The 24,163-nt window shown below is 42.9% G+C and overlaps 1 protein-coding gene across 3 annotated transcripts in view; it reads left to right on the forward strand.

Moving 5' to 3' along the window:
- The window catches only part of Adcy8 (adenylate cyclase 8), a 193,557-nt gene that overhangs the window by 162,148 nt on the left and 7,246 nt on the right, over nt 1-24,163 (forward strand). For all 3 annotated transcript variants that reach the window (XM_051202525.1, XM_051202526.1, XM_051202527.1), the window contains 2 exons: nt 6,439-6,517; nt 14,140-14,298. In XM_051202525.1, the coding sequence (XP_051058482.1) occupies nt 6,439-6,517; nt 14,140-14,298 (238 nt within the window). The remainder of the gene's footprint in view (nt 1-6,438; nt 6,518-14,139; nt 14,299-24,163) is intronic.

Here is a 24,163-nt window from a genome sequence, read left to right on the forward strand (position 1 = left end):
AGAAGATGATGCTGAGCTCAAATTAGGAGTGGCTTCATCCCTAGTGTCATGTCAGTCATTAGACACTGATCTTCCACAGGACACCTTACCAGGAAGCACTACAGTTAATTGCTTATGAGTATCAGTTCAGGAGTTAAACTACATGAATTCATCTCTCAGTTCTTCCACACGCACAGCTATGAACTTGATTAAATTGATTTAAAACGATCCAACTTCTCCAACCCTTGCTGTTCTTATCAGTGAAGTTAAAGTAACACTGGTTACTCCTCTTAGGAATGTTTTTATATGGGTCAAATATGATAAGCATTTGCACAATGTTCGTGTTTGTTACTAAACACAGCCCTTTCCTTTCACAAATGCTAGGATTCTACTAAGTTTCTCATCTTCATTTCAGGACTTTGGCTCCTGAATTGGTCTCCCAGCTTCTCTCCATGCTTATCCCATCTCAAACCAATCTGGTCAATGCCTATTCTTTAGTCAACACCTTCAATGGCTCTCTGTTACCTTTGAGAAGCTTAAAGTTCATTAGTTTGCTGGGGATTCCTAAACTCTCCTTCCTGAGACCTGTACTGAATTCTTCAGTCTCACCTCACCTCCCGACTCTCTACAGGTTGCTATTTATAGCTTGTACTTTGGCAGTAAAAATTCATATTATTTTTTCCCAAAATACCTCCCACACGTAATCCTCTTGTGTTGATGTGTCCATTTCCGGAAGTCCATCCCACAGCTCGTAAGACAGAAGAGCTCAAGGCTAATCTCCTTGGTGATGGCCTTAGTTATTATTCCTCACTTCCCATCCCATCACCTCATGAACTGCTTCATATCATAGTTGTTAATTTCCATGTTTCCCTCTTCCATTACAACGGGAGCTTTAGTGGACAAAGAGCATCACTAAGAGTCATGTTTCCATCACTTAATAGTATCTGGCAATAGGTTTCCAATTAAATATTTGTAGACTGGAGTGTGCAATAGAAATGAATGCATGCCTACAAGAAGCATTAGCTCATTTGGAATCACTCAATATTGATTCACTATAAGTCTACACTCACTTACAATGCCTACAATGTCGTGTGTGCCTCATTCCATAAGCCCTGCTTGCTTTTGTATTTACAAGCAATGCTTCACAGACAATGCCATCCCACCTGGCTACACTTTACCTTATCTGGAATCGTTGACTGTCCTTATCCTCTCATAGTTCTTATTTACATATGCATTGTCCCTGATGATTGAAGAGTCCATTTGTGTACCACTTATGCCTTGTTGACATCCTGAACTACAGGCAAAATACTGGAATCCACTCTTGCATTGTAAGACCTATCAGAAGGTCTACAATTGAGTTCTGGCTCTTGCTCAACTCACCAGTGGTCATATTGACAGCTGAGGAAAGCATCACTTTCTGCTCACTGTGAACATCATCTTCTCCATAACTACCCCCACTTAATAATGATGATACCAGGGAAGGGTCTCCCTCCAATGTCCACATGGGGCCTGGAAATAATGATGGTGTCTGTTCTATCCTCTGCCTCCAGAAGAATATCAAAGTCATTTATTTAACCATATACATGTTGCTACAAAACAGTTGCTTACAAACAGGAAAGCTTTCTCCTTTGCCTTGCATTTCTACATTCATCTGCCCTCCTCCTCGCCCAATTCCCCATGTACACATGCATGCATGCTGTATTTTCTAACTCTGTTAATTCTCAGTTTGGGTATTTAGAGCTAAATATGAATACTGAGTTTCATGGAGCTTTCCAGGCTACAAAAGAAGACATGGCTATCAAAATCATCCTTGCAAGACCACATCAGTAGTGTTAAGCAATGAAGACATTTCAGACACAAAATTCATAGAGTTTACACTTAAAAATAAATGGGAATAGATCTAAGTCAAGAAAAATGACACATGAAAAAGCATTTGGAGAGAACCAGGGAAAGTTGGAGCTGATAGAACGTAGGTGCCATGTGTCACTGGAGCAGATCCCGTCTGAACTAAAGAGCAATCTATTTGAATCTGTTTGTAATCAGAGGGTCTGATGCTTTACTGCTTTGCTGTCATCATTTTTAAAATCTAAGTAAATTTTTTAAAGAGCTCCCTTCATTTTTTTACACATGCACACACACACACACACACACACACACACACACACACACACACACACACACACACACAGTGGAGGCAGATCACCCATTTGAGTAACCACAGTAGTTTCCCTTAAGAGCTGAGAACTGAATGATCACATATTCTCAGCACTTTCAACAGTTAGGAGTTTCTGCATTAACCATGGCCTGGTAAAGGCAGAAGCTTCTCAAACTAAGGCTGAGAGCAGCAATAACCTATGGGTACAAACATAAAGGTTTAGAAGGCAGGTTGATACCATGTCCATTTAGCAAAACAATAGTAGGTGTACTCCTGACCCACCCACGGAAGGCCTATGACCTTCCAGCCATTGACTATTGACCAGATTTACAGTGCCAGCCATGAAGTCTTCCCCTGGATCAGACTGAAAGAAATCTAATCAGAGATGGTTAGTTACCCCTGTAACAGTCATAACACTATGGCACCCACTGGACACATCTTGTCTGACAGTTGGTACTGTAGCTCATGTGACTTGGAGCTGTGCAGACTGTTAATGACTTCTCTCCCCCAGCTGTCTGCATAGAATCTTCTGGCACTTGGAAAACCACCTAGCAGAAGGGAAGCTTCCAGCACAGTTCCAGTTTGATGGGTTTATATCCTGCAACCAAAGCCTTCTTCAATAGAGTCCTGGTATCCAAATCTGCTGGGAAACTGAAGAATGGAAATAGCTTATATTACTTTGAGGGCATCCCTGACCAACAACTCATATGGTGGTATCCCACATCTGTCATTAAGACTTTTGTTTAATAACCTGTGACTTCTGAGAGCCACATTATCTGCCCATACAGAATGCCTCCCTTCAAATTATTTTTAATTATATGTTTTAATTAGCTTACAAAAGAGTGGAATTCCATATGGTTTTCTTTTAGACATCTTTAATTTTGTTTAATACATGGAAAGTGCTCATCTCTGCCATCCATGCAACCATATCACTTATTAAAGTCTTCCTACTACCCATGCCCTCCCACTACACTTTGATATTCCAGGAGTTCTACCATCCTCCTCCAAGAATGGCTTTCCACAACACTGCCCCCTGCTAGCGTCCTCAACAGGCATTAAACACAGAAATCTAAAACTTGAAAGTGAAGATTTTCATATGAGCAATAACATGAAGTGTTTGTCTTTCTATCTCTGGGTTGTCACCCTCAGTCCATTTTCAATTTCTGTCCATCTTCCTGCAAGTTTCATTTTTATTTAGTGTTGAACAAAAATCCCATTATGTGCATGCACCACAATTTTATTATCCTTTTATCAACTGGTGAATATCTAGGTTGATTTCATTTTTTAGCTATTGTGAATAGGGTGTCAACAAACATGGGTAAGGAGGTATCTCTAAAGCAGGTTAACGTCAACACCATCGTGAATTGTTGACACGAAACACAAAGAGCAAGAAGTATATGTGAAGTGGCTGTTTCAGATATAAAACAAGTTTTCAAAAATGCACACCAGTAATAAGACAGACTAAACATAAATTTAAATGGCACGGTTTATTCGGAGTTTTGTGGAAGAAGATGGAAACTCATAAATAAAAATTGTGAGGCGAGTAGTCAATATTGAAAACTCGGAACTTTGTACCTGAAATCTGGGTGCTTACCCTGGCAGTGGCCCAAATGGACATGTGACCCTGAGCCACAGGCCTCTTCCCTCTAGGCCTCCGTCTCTTAAAAATAAAAGCTTGCAGGGGTATTATATCACACATGATACACATAACACAGAATAAAATGGATTTTCCAAGTGAATTGTAATATATCTAATTACATAAACCTATTATCCTCCTCTATATTAGGTGCAAAAGTGGTTTATGAAACAGTATGAGCCACAAAGCCTTAAATTTATAGATACATTTTTTTGCAAAGAGGAAATAGAAATGGCATTTAAATGATTCCAAAATAACCATAGTTTCCTCTGGATAGTTAGCTGCCTGCCTTTTTTAGTTTCCATATTCACTACAATTAGCATAAATGCTTCATTAGTGAGTCATACTCATATTAAATATTGATTTTTATGATACATCAGATTAAATGATCTCTAAAGATTATAGCGGCCTGGAGGATTTCATTACTCTATATGTGTTTTCAATTAACAATGCCCCTTTTCCAAGGAGATGGTAGTATAAAATAGCTATTTTATTAATATATATCAATATCTCAAAATTCCTTTTGTTTAAAGTCTATAAAAAACAGTTATCAGGCAAAATTCAATAATATGGAATGTATTTTAGCCACTTGACTCTCTGCAAGTTTTTCAAAAATCATGGGAGGTACAAGAAAAACTTGTGAATTCAAATGAAATTACTCTTGGCTGTTTCTCAACATGATTTGGTTACTATTCATATACTTTGGTCCCTAAAGAAGTTTTTTTCATATGAAAAACAGCTAAACACTCAAAAATTGTTCATAATTTTCTTTCATTTTTTTTTTTCTTCTGAGTCTGGTCTAGTCATGTCTCTATTTTTGGCCAATCACTCTTCTCAAAAATTATTCAAGAAGTACTCATGTTGTCTCCTGAAAATGTGTTTCAAATGATAAACTGCTGGGCTGAAAATAAGTTTTGTGTATCACAGAGAAGAGGGTATCTTAGGTGCCAGGCAGTGCAAGAGTTGGGGACAGACTAACAGATTCCAGGGGAGGTTCTACCCATAGGACAGCTCTCATTCAAACAAGTGGCATGAGCAAATGTTTCCTTAAAGCAACACAGACATGGACAAGGGTATGTGTCAGAGGCTTCATAGAGCAGTGAGAGGAAGGTGTGATCCAGGAACTGTGCAAACAACACAACAAAATTGTTCACTTCATCCTTGCAATTAAGGAGGCACAATACTGTGGAGTTATTCTTCACATGAGCTCAGAAATATCAAGTGTCTGGTTCAAGGTCAAACAATTGGTCAAAAATCAGAATCTGGATCACCTTCAGCGTTCATGTCTCTAATCATTTTTCTCAACAGCCCACACACATCAAAGACCAGAGAGGTACGTAACAGTAAACAAAGAGAACTATGCCGAGTAGTGGTGGCACATGCCTTTAATCCCAGCACTCAGGAGGCAGAGGCAGGCAGATCTCTATGAGTTCAAGCCCAGCCTTGTCTAGAGCAAGTTCTGGGACAGGCTCCAAAACTACAGAAAAATCCTGTCTCAAAAAAACAGAGAAAAAGAGAATTACAAAAATATGTCTGTCTCCTCAAAATAAGCACAATAGTAGTGGGTAAGTGGATGGATGGATGGATGGATGGATGGATGGATGGATGGATGGATGGATGGATGGATAAAGGATCTCTGTCCCTAATACAGTCCAACACTCTTTACCTTAGAACTCTTGGTCTTTACAAAATCAAGTAGTCTCCCTTACTAAATCTTCATATGGTTTCAAACATGACCTGGTATTTGCTTATTATCCTGAGGCTAGAGATGTGTAAATACCAAGCTAAGTGATACATGGCTTAGATCTACACCTGGCCCTCTTAAGTGTTTTCTGAACATCCTCTCCCAGTTTCTTACTCTCTCTTAAAACAGTGTCAGAGCAACAAGGATATATTCATCCAAATTACAAAGTTATCTACATATTTAGTTCTTGCCTCTGATGGATTATTTTGAGAGAATGAGCAATGTGTCTTCTTCATTTCTTGATCCCAGCATGTGTTGGGATAGAGCAGATGCTCAGTCATAATGTACTTCGCTGAGACTATAGCTAAGAAACAGTGATAAAACCTACTGTTAGCATCTTGGCATGAAAAGACCAGAGCCTTCATTAAAAGATATAAGAAAATGGGGGTCAGCTGACCCCACCCATAGAACTGACAGGAGGGTTAAAATAACCAGTAGTTATTTTAAAAGTGTCCAACTCATAGACTTAATATAATAATCTCAGCATGAAGGCACATAGGATAAAGACCACCACATGGCAAGCATTGACTACTGGCTTCTTTAGTAGGTCAGTACTTTAAAAATGAATGAAAGAATACTTAATCTTCACAGGATATTTTTTTAATCAGAGTACTCAAACCCTGAAAGGTAGAAAATTACTATACAAGTAGAGACATTATTGCTAATATTAATGTGATCATATTGTGCAGATGCTAAGCTCTTTATCATCTATACCCTATGTGGTCTCTTGGGGTTGGTGGTGACTTGTCCTCTGAAAGATGTGACATGCAAACCCTTATAGCTGTCTGTATCACATGTAGGATGTTTGGGAAATAGCCGTTTCTTCTCCTCACACTCCGTTTTGAAACTCCTCCTTCATTCTCACCCTTGAAGTCCCCCCATGGCTGTCAGTCACCATGCCATTCTGCTTTGTTTTTCTCACAGAGATTTCCTGGGAACCAAGGAGGCATCATTGTTGCTGATGGCCATGTTCCTCCTTGCCGTGTTCTACCATGGACAGCAGGTAATGCCATGTTTTTCTCCGGCTACCCACGGTTAGCTGGCATTTGCTTTTGCCATAAAAACCACTCTGCTGGATTTCTCTGTTCCTTATAGCAAAGGACTCTTACAGGTCTTAATAAATTAATCCCTAATAAAGCCACCTAATGAAAAGCTGAGCTTGAGAAGACAAGTTGTCAGACTGTTTCTAATGGCCTCTGAGCACCTCTACTTCAAAAACACCATTATTTTTTTTTAAAGGTGGAGGGCCTTAATTTCTGGCTGAGACACACTGGTGCCTTCCCAAAAATCCCATGACCTGGATATGAGTTTTACTAGAGAAGGGGTGTGCTTCTGCAGGAAAACACACAGGTTTGAGGATCAGTTCACTCTTCTCAGAAAACTGCAGCCTTAGACAAGTTCTTAACTCTCTGAGGCTCAGTTTCCTCAACTCTAGAATAAAATACTAGTATATAAAGAGATTGTTTTGAGGAAACAATTGATACTAATTTTTTTTTGTTCTGTCATGTATGCAAACAGGCAAATAAATACAGATTAGTCACTTTACTCCTAGTTGTAACCAAGTACCCCAAAAGAAGCAAATTAAAAAAGGAATGGTTTTTCCTGGCTCACAGGTTAAGAAGGGACTAGATGTATCACCCCAAGAAAGACATGGCAACTGGTCACATTGTGTTCCCAAAATGCAGGCAAAAGGCAGACAGGAAGTGATATCAGGATGTCAAAATTTAAGGCCTGCCCTCAGCAGCCTACTTAATCCAGGAGGCCCCCATCCTTTTCCCAAGGGCCATCACCAGCTGGGGACTCAGTGTTCAAGTTTGTGGACCGATGATGGACAATTCACATTCAAACCACATTAGCACAGAAGAACTTATTTGCTGATTTGTTCCGCCATGTTGATTCTACTCACTCTGAGACCCTATTACTTATTAGGACCTGGGATATAGAATTCCATCCCCACATCTCTTGGAAGATGGTAGACTGTAATCCATGCAAAGGGGTTATATGTAGAACATGCTTACCTAGGGTCATAAATCATGCAAAAGTGTTACATATAGAACATGCTTAACCTGGTTCCTCATGAGAGGAAATTGTTCTGCCCAGGGGCACTATGGTAGGCTTCATCTCATAGAACTTGACTAGTTTGCTCTTGCCTGGGCAGGTTATTTCTTGGTTTTCCAGCACCCCTGGGTTGCCTACTGTTCTTGTGGCCTTGAGGACTTTGTTCCTCTACTTTAGCATGTCTACTAAGAGGAAAGGAAGAAAAGAAAAAGATATAGAATCATCTCAAAAATCAAAAGCAATAATAAAAAATTAAAAGCATGTAGGACTTCTCTAGGCATAGTGCAATCCATGAGCACTAATCCGCTGGTGAGATTTCAGTTTTCTGTAGGAATCAGACTCTGCAGCTCTACTCTCCATCCTGGTTCTTTTTTTTTTTTTTTTTGCCGTTCACTTCAAACAGACAAGAACAGAAAGAAACAATCAAGAAAGTGTCAGCCAGAGCATGTAGCAGAGACATAGTGCTGGGAAATCACCATGGAAACAGGGGGTCAACAAACCCCAGGAGACCAGAGATGAAACAATTTAAAAGTCCCAAGTATTGAGAGATACATACATGAAGCTATTTGTAACAAGTTGGGGGGGGGGGTGGAAAGTAAAATGTAGTCAAGAAAATAATGAGTAATGTAACTTCTGGGTAAGTAAAGGAAATGGCCAATTAGCTGCTGAGTTCCCATTGGACTCCTCACTCACTTTGCTTGATTCTACCAACAACCCGGAATGGGAGCCACTCTGGCAATAGAGGTGAGCAGTGGAGCTAGAATTCCAGTCCAGTGACTCACCAAAGCTCACCTTTCCTCTTCACCATCCGGGAGCAGACACAAGCCTTTTTTTGTTTTGTTTTGTTTTGTTTTGTTTCCATATGAATTCTGACCAGGGGAGCTCAGTGTGGTTTTGAATTGTTTTGCATCTCTGCTGAACTTATGTGAAAGTCCAGCCATTTCCAGAATTTCTGCACTTATGTCCCTCTGGCTGTCTATGAGCACAGAGTCCTGCCCTCTAGGTCTCCATGGCTTCCTTTAATTGGAAACATCTTAGTCTGATACACAGGTTATAAGAAAGCATCACCCATTTGCTTTTGAGGGCTCTCAAAGCAGAAGCAGCTACAGGCTAGCCAACAGGAAGACTACGTGTGCACTCCATCTTGAGCTGGGAGAAATCCCCACACATAGACCAGAGAACACACTCGGAGTGACAGTCTGTATTTCATAATGATAAGAGTGTTTATTTCTTTTCCTTCCCCATAACTAATCACTCTGTTCCCTGTCTGGCCTCCTCCCTCAAATGGCAGCCTCCTAACATACTGATTGAATATATTCTGCATTTGTCCTGTAAGAACGGAAAGCCTAATCATGTTAAGATTGTATGTAAGGTAAGACTATGGAAGTGCTTCCTACTGGCATGGTAATTTGTGACATTTGATATTTTTCCAATTTGTTTCTAATTTTTAAAGATCTCTGAAATCACGTAAGTGCCCCATAACCATAGCAGCTCTAAATAAAGTTCCATATTCAAAGCTGAACTTCACCATTAAAGATATCTGACCTCAGGCAATTTACTTTAAAAATAGATATGACAATAACAGGTTCTGTTTCACTGAGTTCTTACAGCTTTATGTCGGATGTAATCACAATATTTTTATCTCGGTGGTTTACACATATAAAGCTTAATAGTATTAGCTGCTTGAAAATAAACCTTTTGCACAGACGGGGAAGTTATTGCTATCCATCTGGTTCCACGACAGGAGCAGAGATGCCAGTCCTCTGAGATCACAAAGCTAAAGAAAAAAAAAAAAAGCCAGAAGGAAATGGCTCCGTAGTTTCTAGTCCCAGGCAGTCCCTGCAATATGCCCTGCCTCTCATTATAGAGCCAGCATTCCCCAGAATTACATCATTTGCTGTCTATCTATAGCATCCAGTGGGGTCCTGTTCATCCTGGTTACAGCTTGCCCACTCCTGGACTTGCTTCCTGTTTCCCTTTGTGACTCAGAGGCTCTCTATTTTTAATAAAGACTGGAAAATGCCCACTGATGCTGGTGCACGGCAGTGTCTGGGGGTTTAGGGGGTATTGAGTGTGCAATTATAATCCCCAGGCTGACAGAGGCAGTTATGCAACTGAATAATTGGGAGATTTTATGTTGTGTGAATGTGGAAATGATACGCCAAGCACTTCCTCCTCCTCTGACTGAGGTGGGTGAGTGATCAGATTGTCGGACAGGTAGATCGAGTAATCAGATGCCTCCCACCTTATGCCTGATTCACTGGTAGCCCTGGGAGTTTGAGCTTTGCCTGGGCATCTCCTTTGCCAGCCGAGGAAGCTACAATTAAGCATAGAAAAGGAGCGTAATGAGGTCATCTTTCTACTCAGCCACTTCTGAGTCTGGCTCCAGAGACTATCTGAAAGAGCCAAGCCTTGGAGCCTAATGCTCTTGCATGAATTCCAGAAATGTCACTCTGAGGATATGTAGTTTTGAGAACATTCAGCTTCTCAGAACATCCATATTTTTAATCTGTAAAGAGAACATGATGACAGACAGAAGCTGAATTGACATCACACACACACACACACACAGAGAGAGAGAGAGAGAGAGAGAGAGAGAGAGAGAGACCGCATCAAGCTAAGAGCTATGTGTTTCTGTGTTTGAGATCTTCACAGGCTGCCTTCACCTCATGCCCAATCCCTCATCTGTTAAAAGTGTTGTATGACTGAATGAGGTTGAATACATTTGAGGTGCTTGGAACAGTTCCTGATCCAAGACAAGGTTCCATCAATATTAGCTGTCAGGGGACTGGCCTGGCACAAAGACAAGAACCCTGTGTACAGCCAGGTTTGATGAAAATTAGGGGTGTGAATTCTACTTCAATTGATACTTTGAAGCAAATGCTTAGGAATCTTGTCCTTCAATAACCATGCCCACGTCTTACACACGTCCTGCTTCCCCTCCATGTCTGTGCTAACAAGCCATACTCAGCAGAGCCCTTGTGGATTGTTAACATGTGTAGACAGTATCATGACACCTGCCTCCTGGGACATGCTTTGCCAGAAGTCTAGGCTGTACTGGATCAGCACATACCTTTGCGGACCTGCCTTAGACACAGCTACCTGCTATCACCAGGCTGAAAACTAAGCTGTTCTTGTGTAATAACTGGAAACTCGTGGCTTAGGTCTGGCCTTCTGGATTTCCCTACCCATATCTCATATTTCTGATTCAAATTCAGTTAAATGAAAACTCTTCATCAACAGAGGAGCTGAAGAAATTATTCTGTATGTCAGCCTAGTACGGATTTTTTTTTTTTTTTTTTTTTTTTTTTTTTTGAGATGGAGTTTCTCTCTATGTGTGGAAGCTGGAAGCTGTCCTTGCACTCACTCACTCACAAAGATCCATCTGCCTCCTGCCTCTGCCCTCTGTCCTCTGCCCTCTGCCCTCTGCCTCTGCCTCTGCCTCTGCCTCTGCCTCTGCCTCTGCCTCTGCCTCTGCCTCTGCCTCATGCTGGGATTAAAGACATGTGCCACCTAGCATACATTTTTAAGAGGGGCAGTTACGTTTCCAGATAAGGATAAGAAAACTCTATTCTTGAGTCTGGAAGAAAAAAATTCAAAGCATAAGTTTCATTCCACCTCATCCACAGATGCCTTACAAGACAGGATAACGTTTTAGGGACCTACACTTCCCACATATCAGAATGCTCTTGCATGCATCATATCTGTAGATCTGCACAATAAGTCCGTGTCCTAATGCGTATCTCTTAAAGCAGGTACATCAGGACAATTATCCTATTTATTAGAAGAAAGTCCTATTGTTGTAATTTAAGAAAAGCAGTGCGTGAGAGAAAGATGCCATGATACAGGGTTTAGGCAGAACGGTTTTTTATTAGGGGAAAAGGGTCATAAGAAGGAGAAAGATGAGGGGGGAGACCAGCAGCCCCTGGGACAGGAGCAGCAGGAGAGAGAAGAGAGGAAAGAGGGGGAGAGAGGGGGAAGAGAGGAAAGAGGGGGAGAGAGGGGGAGAAAGAGAGAGAAAGGGAAGGGAAGTGGGCGGGCCCTTTTAAAAGGGAACATGGTGAATGTGCACAGGTGATGCTCTCAGTGGCTGCAGCTGAGGGCGTGTCCTGTCAGAACCCCAAGGACAGGCCAGCACAGGTGCCTGAACACCTATGAGATGGATGACTCGGAGATTTGGAGAAGAAAACAGGAAAGGCATTGTTTTCTATGTCCTGCTGCCTCCACGTGCAGATTTGTTTTATTGAGTGGAAAACTCAAATATGCTCAGAAGTAAACAGCATAATCCGATGAGCTTCAGGAGACTCACCCACTCCTGCCCAGCCTGCTCTATCGGTACCCTCATGAATGCTGCCCACTGTCCCTTCCCTCCAACTACTTTGAAACTGATTGCACACATCTTCCCATTTAATCTGCACATCTGAAAATGGGGAGCTTCTAAATGAGTCACAAAGCCATTAGCACACTTTCAAAAGGAAAACAGAAGATGACCAAGGCTGTGTCTCCACTATGGATAGTTATTTTTAAAGTTTGCTTATTTGAATTGAGACACAAAGTCTGTGTCTTGCCATTACATGATGAATCTCTAAAGGCCGCCTTGAATCTTGACAATCTCCTTCCATCTCCTATTTTCTTGAAATATTTTATGAGAGCCAGCTGACTTTTAGTGTCTCTCTGTCCTGCTTGCCAACTCATCCTCAAAGGTTATTGAACAAATTTTTCAGTTCTTTGTGTTTTTTATTGATTGTTCTATGTAGAGGCTTGGTGGGATCCATTTTCAATGTTTTGCGAAATGTTTAATTGGTTTCTTTACCAATTACTTCTAAGAGGTTATCATACCTTTTCATCTCTGTTTTGACAATGTTGGCAGCTATTCATGATAGCCTATGCTCATTTAATTTGATAGTGTGACACACTAATCTTATCAGCAGCCCATAATTTGTCAGCTGGAGTACACTATAAAAGAGACTTTTCTCCTTATCAGTTGTATGTCACCTGCAAGTGTAGCTCATAAAGCAAAGTGGATGGAGAGCTCTTTTCCTTTAGACCTGCTCCGTGAAAAGTTTGCCAGCAGGTTTATCCCTCAGCATCGTTCCAGGTGATGGATGAGTTTGCTTCCCTAAGTCACTGGATTTGTGCATTTTTAACTTGTTTCCTGTGTTTCCATCCATTGCAGTTTTTGTTCTTAGGAATTTCCATTTGTCACATTTTTCACCACTACAAGCAAACCCATTCAAACTGGATCTTCAGTCCTTCTAACATAACCCAATAGTATCTGATAGACTTGTTCATGGTGCAGATTGACAGGAGATTTCCACTGTTTCCAGGCCTTAAGCGTTAGGAGGTAGAAACATACAGTGTGATTTCAGTGATATTTCTGTTTCTTACCGAGAACCATGAGCATTTTTTTGACAGCCTCTCGTGTAGCAAAACTCACAGTGTAGCAGAAAGACTTGTACTCTTCTTGATCTTCCTGGCCCTGTCTGACAACTCCTGGGATGACAAGTATATGCCACCAAGCCTGGCATGATCAGAGGATTTTTTTTAATAAGGGTACCAGTCTTGTTCCTGATTTATGCTTTTCTCCTCCCCCAAAAATTCTGTTTTCAAAGACAAAACCACAATCGCCCATTTGCTTCATCATGCAATTCACGTGTAATAGTCTCTATTAACAATGGAAATATCACCTACGGTATGATTACGTGAATGTGGGGGTGGAGGTTGTGTAAAGGAGGAGAGAGTGCTCCTAGGTTGTTAGGTAATTGATATATGATGCACAGCATGTATTTTCCTTCCCTTGAAGACCAAGCCATCAGAGCATAAAGAAACATCCTTCATTTCTTTCTGTAGCTGCAATTAGCTCTATTGTGTGTGTTACTACAGTTTGTTCAGCCAACAAAATGAACACTTGGATCATTTCCAGATTTTACTATCACAAACGAAGCTGAATGAATGACCTCGTGCCTCCACTGAGATTTGAAAATAAAACTCAGAAACTAGTTAAATGGTTTAAGTCTTTGAATTCAGGGCATCTGGCCATGTGCTGTGTGTTGTTCATGCTCATTGATGAAGATGTGGAAATAACAGTAGCCCCAATACTAACATAAGGATGCTCTGTGAGCAGCCCTGGAAGAGAAGCGGCCTACCTCCAATACGAAAGGAAGTCAGGACAAGAGAACACTAATTGCACTAAGTCAAGCCTCTTCTGTCTTGTGGTCACTGGTAGTCACCTTTAATTCAGAGACAAGGAAACTTAGATTAAGTCCTTGTTAGCCCATGTGACTATTTATGATTATGACCAAGAGCTCTAAGGCTTAGCTGTGTGACATGAAGCCCAAGGTCTTCCCAGTAATCATCCATTCACTCATTCTTCATTGCCTACTCAGGGATCTGGGAGAACGGTGCACACCCCTACACGGACGCCTCTGGGCATCCTCAGATAGCTTGGCATCAGATGAGAAAACCATGTCTACTTAACCTGTGAAGAGTCCAGGGGAAAGCTTCACCACCCCCTTCCAGATGAGCATATCTGACCTCCTGCTTCTCCTTGTCTCCCGTTAATTACAGCTGGAATACACAGCCCGCCTGGATTTCCTGTGGCGAGTGCAGGCCAAAGAGGAGATCAACGAGATGAAGGAGCTGAGGGAACACAATGAGAACATGCTGCGCAACATCTTACCCAGCCATGTGGCCCGCCACTTCCTGGAGAAAGACAGAGACAATGAGGTGAGTCCCTAACAGAGGAGGGGATGGTGTACGGCTGATCACACTAACCCCAAGCCCTAAGAAAACTCTGCTACACACAGGGGATGTAAGAAAAAAGACCATGCCTACCACATGGTGCCTAGCAATCCAGTATGTCTGATATGCGTAATTTACACATTTGTCTTCCCAGTCTGTTATTTGGATATAAAATCCCCATTAAAGACTGGCTTTGAATTCCATGGTTTTTCTATATGTGTGCATGTATCAAAATATATATAAATACATATTATATTATGTATGATATATCATATTTATACATTTGAGAGAGAGAGCACTCCAAAATAATTGAAAACAGGGTCTCAAAATAATGAGATAGGTATGCCTTATTTGTAGTAGCCAATAGCCAAAAGGTGGAAACAGCCCAAACATTCATTGATGGATGCATGGATTAAGAAGATTTCATAGAAACGCATACACACCCAGAGAGAGAGAGAGAGAGAGAGAGAGAGAGAGAGAGAGAGAGAGATGAAGAGACACAGAAAGAGAATATTACTTATCTATAATAAAGGATGTCCTGGAATACACTACAGCATAGCCTTGTGCTAAGTGAAATAAGCCAATCACCAGAAGTACAAATACTGTATATGATTCCATTTACATGGAATGTAGATACATGTAGATGTCAATGCATAGACAAAGAACAGAAATATGCTTGACAGGGATTGGAGGAGGGTGGAATGGGGAGTTACTGTAGCTTTGTAAGCTGAAGACTATTCTATGGTGGTAGTGATGATTACACAACAAAGTGAATGTACTTAATACCACTGAGTTAATAACTACAGGGCACAGAAGGTAAGTTGTATGTGTATATTACGTAAAATCTGTTCACAACTTAAAGTCATGGTTACATGTATGTGTATATATGTATGTTCACACAAATATATGTATACTTATGTATGACATACATATATGGGGGGTTAAGTGTATTAAGTGTGGAGGTAGGTGTGCATGTAGTGAGACATGTATATTCTTGGCACATTGCCTTGCATGCAATAGGTGTTCATTAGTGGCCTTTTTCTCAGTATATCATGCTGAAGGTCCACTTAGGGAAACAACCATGACTGCCAAGTCAAGATTTTAGGAGGCTCTTGTCTAATGCACAGGTTCTCCCAGCTCTTGGTGACCCCCAAAATCTTCCTTTTACTATGGCAACATCAGTGTAACATGTGTCTGCCTCTTCACATAGCTCTTTTTGTAAAGACATTAGTTGTTAGATCTAGGCTTCACTCTAATCCAGGATGCTTTTTTCATCTTAGTTAGTTATAGCTATAAAAATACCACTTCTACATAAGATCTATTGTTCCAAGTGGACCCCGATTTGATGAGAACACCACCCAATCACTAATGGTATAAAAGGATACTGAGAAATATTGACAGAAATCTGGCCAGGGCCTGTCAGTCATGCCTTTGTGGGCTATGGTAAGGTTTTGAAATACTTTTAAGTGAAATGGGATGGAAAGTTCCACACATAACCCAAACAACAACAAGCTTCATGGATGGGAACATGGATCTACAAATTATAAGTTCAAAGCCCGGTCAAACACCCTGAAACATCTCAGGTAAGATACCAATGGGAGGCAGAGAAGATGATGAAGATGGAGAAAAGATCAGCTCCATCTGTGGGAGTCGGAACTGCATGACTCAGAAATGGTGCTGATGTGAGAAATGAAAACACTCAAACTATTGAGCTTACCCTGTAACTCTGAAGGGAAAGTTGCTCAAGAGCAGGCAGAATGGTGCTTCGAATACCAAAAGCTTAGTGTGTGAGTGTATGGCACTGCTCCTAGGACATTCAGGCAGACTTAGCACCATGGACAGACCCCCAGCGGCCATCTGTGGACTCCGCCTCAAGTAGAAATCTCACAAAGATGAAATAATCGAGCTGCTTCCTTTTTATAAGATGGTGAGCTCAAGGATGCAGATCAGGCTGACCATAGTGACCTCTGAACCTCATGCCTGATCCTTGATCCCTTGTTAAAACACTCAAACAAGAACAGCTGACCCTTGGAAAAGCGGTACAAAGGCAAAATGCACTGACATGGGGGGGGGGGCTGACACTGCCTTTCATTACAAGGTTTGCAATCAGCTCAACAGGGGCTGACCCTCCTTATAATAAGGTTACCACAGGCTATCTCTTAGAAAAGCCCAAGACAGCTGTCTGAGGGAGACCACTGGTTATTGGTTTTAGTTTGTGGGTGTGATACCTTTGAGAACAAAGCCTCCAATTTGCCCAACTACACCTTATTCATATTACCTCAAAGGTGTTAAGTGTGTGACCCTTGCCTTGGGTCCCTAAATAACAAAACTGAGATAGTCCCACCCAAGCCATGAAAGAGCAAAACAGTAAACGATAAGGCATGATTGCTACATCAAACTGCAGAAGAGCTTTGTCCTGGAGGGCCTCCTCAGCACAGATCAAAGCTACCCATTCCTCTCGACAGAGGGATTTTTTTCTGGAGTTGTGTTTGGACCTGGGTTTCTTGAGACTTTACTACAAAGTTTTTTTGTTTTTGCTTTTGTTTTTTGTTTGTTTGCTTGTTTTGTTTTGTTTTGTTTTTTGACAGCTGCTAGAGCAGTGGGAATGTGACGGTGTATCAATTGTGACCACCAGATAGAGAGATAGAAGCACAGGAACTTTCTAGGGGAACCCCAAGTCAGTGATGGCAAGCTCCTTTTCAGTCACAGCATCAAAACAGTGAGATGCCTGGGGGGGGGGGGGAGAAGAGAGAATGATGTCATCCTGAAAGGAAAGGACGAGATGTGCAAGGCTCCTGGTACCCCAATGAGCAGGATCACAGACTGTCTCTAGGAGAAGGTGACATTTGAGCGGAGGTGATTAAGGACTGTAGATGGAGGTTTCTGTCCCACCTGGCCCCACAGCCACTTTGTCCCCAGTAAGCACACAGACACTATATTAATTATTAAACTGTTGGCCGATGGCTAGGGCTTTTATTGGCTAGCTCTGTCTTAATTATTAACCCATTTCTATCAATCTATGTATTGCCAAGAGGCTGTGGCTTACCCGTAATCGGGCATGTTACTCCTTCGGCAGTATGGCATCTCTTCAAGGCCTCTCTCTTTCGTCCCTCCCTCCAACCTTCTCCTTCTCTGGTAGTCCTGCCTATGCTTCTTGCCTGGCTATTGGCCAATCAGTGTCTTATTCATAAACCAATAAGAGAAACATATATACAGAAGGACATCCTCCATCATCTAGCTGGTTAGGTCCTCAGGTCTCCGATATTCTTTCTCCCCTGGCTTTCACTTGGTATAAGAAGCAAAGGGATTAGTTACCGGCAGGCTGGGCACAGAGAGGACTAGACGACACAGTTCTTTGAGAAAAGAGGAGAGCAGTTTCCCCATGACAGCATGAGGGATGGAGGAGGGGTGAGTGTTCAGAATCCTCTACACAGTCCAAACCTGTACTTCCAACCCACAGAGAAAGACCACAATAAACGATTATAGCTTTTCTATATTCATCTACCCTTCCACAGTTTACAACATGTTTTTAGCTCCTTCAAACCCAGAATAGAAAGAAACAGATGGCTTACTGAAAACAGTTAATTAGAGTGACTTGAATAAAGCAACCGTCTCTATAGGTGGTGGGTAGGTTTCATGAATCTCTTCCTTATGACTCTCTTTTTTTCAATTTTCCCAGATAGGGTTAGGGATGAACTGGGTGCATAGCATCAATAACCTCCCATGGGCTCTGGCACCCAAATGGGGACTGCTGGGGTGGGGGTTATGCTAGGAGATCTGAGTGAGAAGAATCTGTGGGGCCAGGACATGACTTTCCTGGGAATCACATAAAGCTGGCTGTATTCCTCCACCGAGCTCCTCCTCCAGTGCTGTGCTGTGTGTCGTGAAATCGACTCTGGGTTGTTCTCATTTCTTGTGATCCAAAGGGATGGTAGCTCCGCTCCTTAGTTCCTGAGAAGCTTTTTAGGGTCCTCTGATTCCCCCTTTATCTTTTCCGTTGAGTCCACTCTATATTAACTTGAATTATCTTGCTTTGCTCGTGCCGCTAAGTGAAACCGTGGGGATAAGGACCTCTCCGTCAGCGCCATGCTGTTCTTGTTGGGGTTTTCTTTTGCTCCGCCTTTGTTTGCACTGTTTGCTGTGGTGGAAAGTCCGCCGCCCGCGTAAGCAAGCCTCTTACGGGAGGACATGATTGCGTTGCCTCTGGTTTCAGTCTTTTTCAGACCACTTTGATTGTCTCCATGATTTCCAGGCCCGTGGTGACACAGAGGGTCGTGACAGAGGCATGTGGCAGGGCAGAGCTGTTTACATCTTGCAGCCAGGAGCAAACGAGAAGTGGGTAGCAAAGGATAATACACATGTCTGGCTGCATCCCCAGTGGGTCACTCCTGCTCTCTGCAATGCAAATCTATCAAGATACGGATCCATCAGTTAGGTTAGGGCTCCCAGCATCCACTCATCTCCCCAAATCCCGTTAGCTGTCAGCAAGGTCCCCGGTACATGAGCCCACTATGGACCGCTTATATTTAAACAACAACGGGCAGCAATTGTGTAAAGCTGTTTCCACCCATCTCCAAAGTGACAAGGAAGAAAGCAGTGGCAAAGCCACAGCCAGCTGCAAAGCAGCTGTACAAACAGCTGGCCGGAGTGGAGCATTTCAGTATGTCCAGGCACAAAGCAGAGGGACAGTCAGCGCCCTTGCACGCTGGAAGGGACGGAGGTCCAGAGCTCACCTCGCTGCCTAAAGTCATGTGGCCACCTTCGCATGGATCATCGTCTCTCTTCCCACATTCATTTCCCTCATCTCCTGGGTGGGGGAAGCTCCCCATAAAACCTTCCGCCTCATCTAATCGGAGAAGGAGAAGAGCCCCGGTAACTGTGCTGTGCGTCACTGATGCTGTCTCCCCGGTAACTGTGCTGTGCATCACTGATGCTGTCTCCCCGAGGACTCGTTTGTGTCCGCTACGAAGAACATTTCTCCATCCATGCGGCAAACCCAAGAGTATAGGTTCCCCTTGCTGTCCCTCATGAAGATGGAGACACACCATTGTCCATGTGCTGTTAGTCAGTGAGGAGGAAAGCCACGCCATGCTCTCGCCAACTCCTGAAAAGAAACCAAGGATCCCTATATATCTAACCCATCACCATCCGAGAGCCTGTTCTTGTGGATTTATCTTCATGTATACTAGTGTCTCCTGGACACTCTCTCCACCGGCTAGCATCTGGCCAAGAGGAGGAAAAATGGCTCCCAGCCTCCATTTCCCAATCTTCTCACTTCCAGTGGAGGCAACAGTGAAGAGCTCAACTGAGTCCACCTAGCACCCACATAAATGCCAGAGACGCATGATGGTAATTGCAGCACTTGGAAGGCAGCGAGAGGGGGTCCCCGGACCAACCTGGCTAGTTAAACTGGACACTTTGCTGATCCCTCAGCTCGGTTGAGAGGACCAAGCTCGGTGAAGAAAGTAGAAACTGCAAACATCAGTCTCATGCCTCCACACACATGCACACATGTGCAGACATGTACATATACATACAAGTGCACCATGCATGCAAACATCCGTGCACACCACGTACACACACAAACACGTGCAAAATAAAATAAGAAATCAGAGAAATCTGAATGTTGGCAAGACTGAGAAATGGCAAGAAAGAGAAGGGTGTGGGAGGGGCCAGGATTCATTAGAACTCCAGTGGCCAAGCACGGTTTAAGAGGGCCTGATCACTGACCCTGTTGGCAGGTGGGCAGGTGAACTGGCCAGATCTGGCCCAGTCCCTCATATGCCACAGGGTGGTGTGTGGGGGCGGGGGGAGAGATGCTCTCCCACCCGCCACCTGTCGAAGGTGGGAGAGTTAGTCCTGAGGCCATCAGCTGTGGCCCCTGCACCTCTCCTGGGCACAGGAGCTGGGCCTGATGGTGTATCTGTGGAGGAGCTGACCCTGGGGACATAAAAAGCAGGAAAAATGGCCCTGTCCTTTGCTCATCATTGCAAGGGGTGAACTAGCCAAGGTGATGCTGGAGAATTCATCCTGGCTGTGAGGGACAGGGAAGAGCTGATGGGCTGATCTACCCTGCAACTAACCATGCCCCAAACCAGGGTTAGGAGTCGGCTCATCCCAACATCCACCCTTTCTATGATATATGACAGCACATGAAGGGGCCGGGCCTATAGACCTAAAGCTGCAGGATCTCAATGACTCAGGGCAACAACAAGATGCCCAAGAGGAGTCCCAGTGAGGGCCCAGCATTAATAGAACCAGAGGCCTCGAACCAGACCACTAACTCTTTGCAATGGGCACATGCAAGTAAAGATGTATGGACTAACGGGTTTCCTGCGTGACTCACTGTGTCACACTACAGCTGTTAGAATGGGATTTTTACTTTTTTTCTCTTAAATTTTGTTTTTTGGTGCAGAGGGCCAATAGGAAGAGAAATGACTGGGATGGAGATGCATGATGTGAAAGACCCAAAGAATAAATTAAAAAGGAGGTTAAAACATAAAAAACTGAAAAGAAACCTTGATGGGCAGCCATTTTTCATAGAGGGGGAACGTAGGGAATAAAAAGAAATTGGCTATAGAGTACATTTCAGAGGGTAAGATTTTTCTCTTTTCTAGTTTTAAGTAGACATAGAGGTTGTGTGGGCTGAACTGTGCTCCCTCAAAATTCATGTGTGAAACTCCAACCCCAAGGACATCCAACTGTAGCTGTCACAGGAGAGGCTGTTGTGTTAAAATTAAGTCATGCAGGTGTCCTGGTACCGTCTCACGCACATCCTCATAATAAGAGAAGATTAGAGCCCAGGATGAAGAACACAGTAAGATTCATGGGTAGGGAGATGGGCATGTGCCATGGGAGTAGACGAGCTCCTGAAGTGCCTTGATCTCAGATTCTCAGCCTCCAGAATGATAAGAAAACACATTGCTGTTGTTTAAGTCACTCTGTGATAGCTGCCTTCACAAAATCATATTATAGGTGATTGAGTAGTAGAGACTTCTACCAAACAACATTAAAAAAAACTAACAAACAAACAAAACAGCCATTGGAGGATATGATTCTTCGAACTTACTTACACAAGTTCTCTGACTTACAGAGCAGAATTAGGTTCCTTCCATGCATCCATACCTGCGCAAGGCCAAAGCAATCTGGGTCCTCTTCCACTTAGGAAGCCATTAGCTGCCACTCTGTTGTTGTGCATCTCTGCCCAGCCAGTCACCAGCTGCCAGTGTCCTGTCAAATGAAAACTAAATTAATTTATAGTTCACATTCAAGACTGATCATGAGTCAGTGTCTTTCTCAGACGTAAAGCATGACAGAAGATGTCTACATGGATACGTGGACTAAAGGAAGCCTGGAACCTTCTACCCTGTCTCTTCCCCTGTTAGCTGTGTGATCTGAAACAATAACGGAGCTCTCCTGTCTCGTTTTGTTTATCTGCAAAATGAGGATAATAATTAGAAAATGTTGCTGGATTGTTATAATCCATGAGGTTCATGTGCACGTACTTTTTAGTACTGTTTCCTGAAAAGACCAAAAAGTCATTAACTCAGCAACTGCCTGTGAGTGTTTGCATAAGGATTACATCACATTTCAGGTGCACCCAACACACCAAGATGAATGGCCTGCACATGGCTCCCATCATGAGATCCGTGTTTAAACGAAGAGTTAGATGTTAGACGCCAGGGCGAGGAGTGTGTTACAGAGCTTCCTGTAGTGCTTCGAGAGCACTGAGCTCAGTTTCCCATCCCCATTCAAAAGCCTAGAAAGTTTCTGCCAAACACATCTCTACCTGATTGGCGAAGACAGGAAACAGGAAGACGCCTGGCTAAGGAGCTAACAACCTCCGGCTAGGTTGAAATCTCCCATCACTGGATGAGTGATAAAAATAAATGTACTTACATGGTGACGTGGGAACTGTTTGTCTCTTCCTTTGGCTTCTTCTGGAAGCAAACCTTGGAAACTAGAACTGACGGAGCTCCTAGGAAATCCAAAACCGAAGAGAAAGAAAATACTGATAGATGGAGTATTGTTGGGTAGATCAGCAACCTAGGTAAGCAATGGAAGCTGAATCTGACAGTTCAAAGTCACATGACTCTCGGAGTGAAGGGGAAGGGTACAAAACACCACTTCCCATCTGTTTGTGGAGCCCTGTGATTTAGGGAGTTCAATTCCCCTGCCTCTTCAAAGCTAATGGTCACGTGGGCAGAGTGCCCTCTGGTGGCCAGAGGGAAAAAACTCACAAGGCCCACAGGTGTTGGCAGTTGAGCGCACCTGTACCAGTAGCTGCAATAGTGTAGGGAAGCGGAAAAGGGGGCTGATGTGTAACTCACTGGAAGAGCACAAACATGCAGGGCTCTGTGTTCAGCGCCAGTACAAAAACAAAAAGGAGAAAGGCCTTTGTGTTTTAGGAGCCCAAAGAATTGGGGACTTGCGGACCCTTAGATTAAAGAGGTAGCTGGCAGCGAGGCCGTGAATACGTGCGGTGATGTGCTGTGAGGACTCCAGAGGGAAAGTGTGGAGGGCTGTAGGGATTGAGGAGTGTGGTTGGTACAACATCATACATATTCCTCTACAAAAGATCCCACTGTGTGGAATAAGGAGAATGCCTTTGAATAGAACAAGGCTGGAGGAACGCAACTAGGAAGCTTTTCTATTGCTGGCCAAGCAAGACACTGAAAAGAGCCTTATTTTTTAAAAATAGCAGCAGCACTAAAATTAGATCAACAAGACAGAGAGTCAAAGATAACTGACCCTCCTTTTGTTGATTTTGCAGCTCTGGTGTCTCTAGTAGCAGAGAATGAAGGAACAGATAAAATCTTAGCTAGAAGGTGTGCAGCATCGTAGTTTAAAGAGTGTGAGAATGGTCCAGGGTGATCAAAACCCAAGAACTAATCCAGAAATATGAATTTGGAAATGGCTATGTATGGGTGGTAGAGAGACTGAGCATAAATGAGCTCTGTCAAATGAGCGTGTCCAAGCTGAACCATTAACTGAGCTGCAGTCAAAATGCTTTAAATAGATGGAAGGTCTTTTGAAAATAAATTCTTAAAGGGGGCAAGCATAAGAAAAGGAGGTGTTTCATGGAGAGCCAGGAGACTCGAGGCCCTGAGTGGCCAGCATGCTGAGCTACATGGCTGCTCAGTATGATGGAAACAGGTGCATGTGCACTGATTTTTCCCAATTTGGATGCCTTCCTCTGCCATTGTTTCATTCTACCCTGAGACGTGAACAGCAATAGACAGAGGAGAAAGATAGCTTAAGAAGGATGGAAACTAAGGTGAGGAGGGACCTCTTAACAGACAAGTATCTACAAGGTCTGGGGTATGCTGTCCTTTCTCTTCGAAAAGACAGAAAGTGAGGACAAGCATGAAGGATGCAGAAGAAAGACGTAAGAAAAGAGAGGGCTAAAGGAAAAAATATGAAATGATTACATATGCATATGTATGCATGAAGAATAAACTTGTGGGATCATAATACAAGGAATGGAACATTTGTGTCCGTCCAAATTTCTAAGGTATTTTTTTCTTGGCATACCCTAGTAACTCGGTTCTGCCAACTTCTATTCTCCCTCACCTCCCAATAATACCATCTTATCAATCCATCAAGGTTTAATTTATGAGGGCAGAGCCCAATGATACAGGGATCAGGTCTTTAACAATGAAGCTGTTGGAAAAATCTTTGTGTCCAAAACATGACAACTGGATGAGTGTGCTTAGTAAAAGAGTTCCAAGAAAGCTACCTTGCCCCTCCTGGCACCCGTGGACACTGCTAGAAAGAGTCACCTTTGAACCACAAAGTACCTCTTCATTATACACTAAATCTGTCAGGTAATTACAAGCTTCCAGCCCAT

The sequence above is a fragment of the Phodopus roborovskii genome, unplaced genomic scaffold, assembly GCF_943737965.1.
Source record: "Phodopus roborovskii unplaced genomic scaffold, PHOROB, whole genome shotgun sequence".
NCBI classification, from domain to species: domain Eukaryota; kingdom Metazoa; phylum Chordata; class Mammalia; order Rodentia; family Cricetidae; genus Phodopus; species Phodopus roborovskii.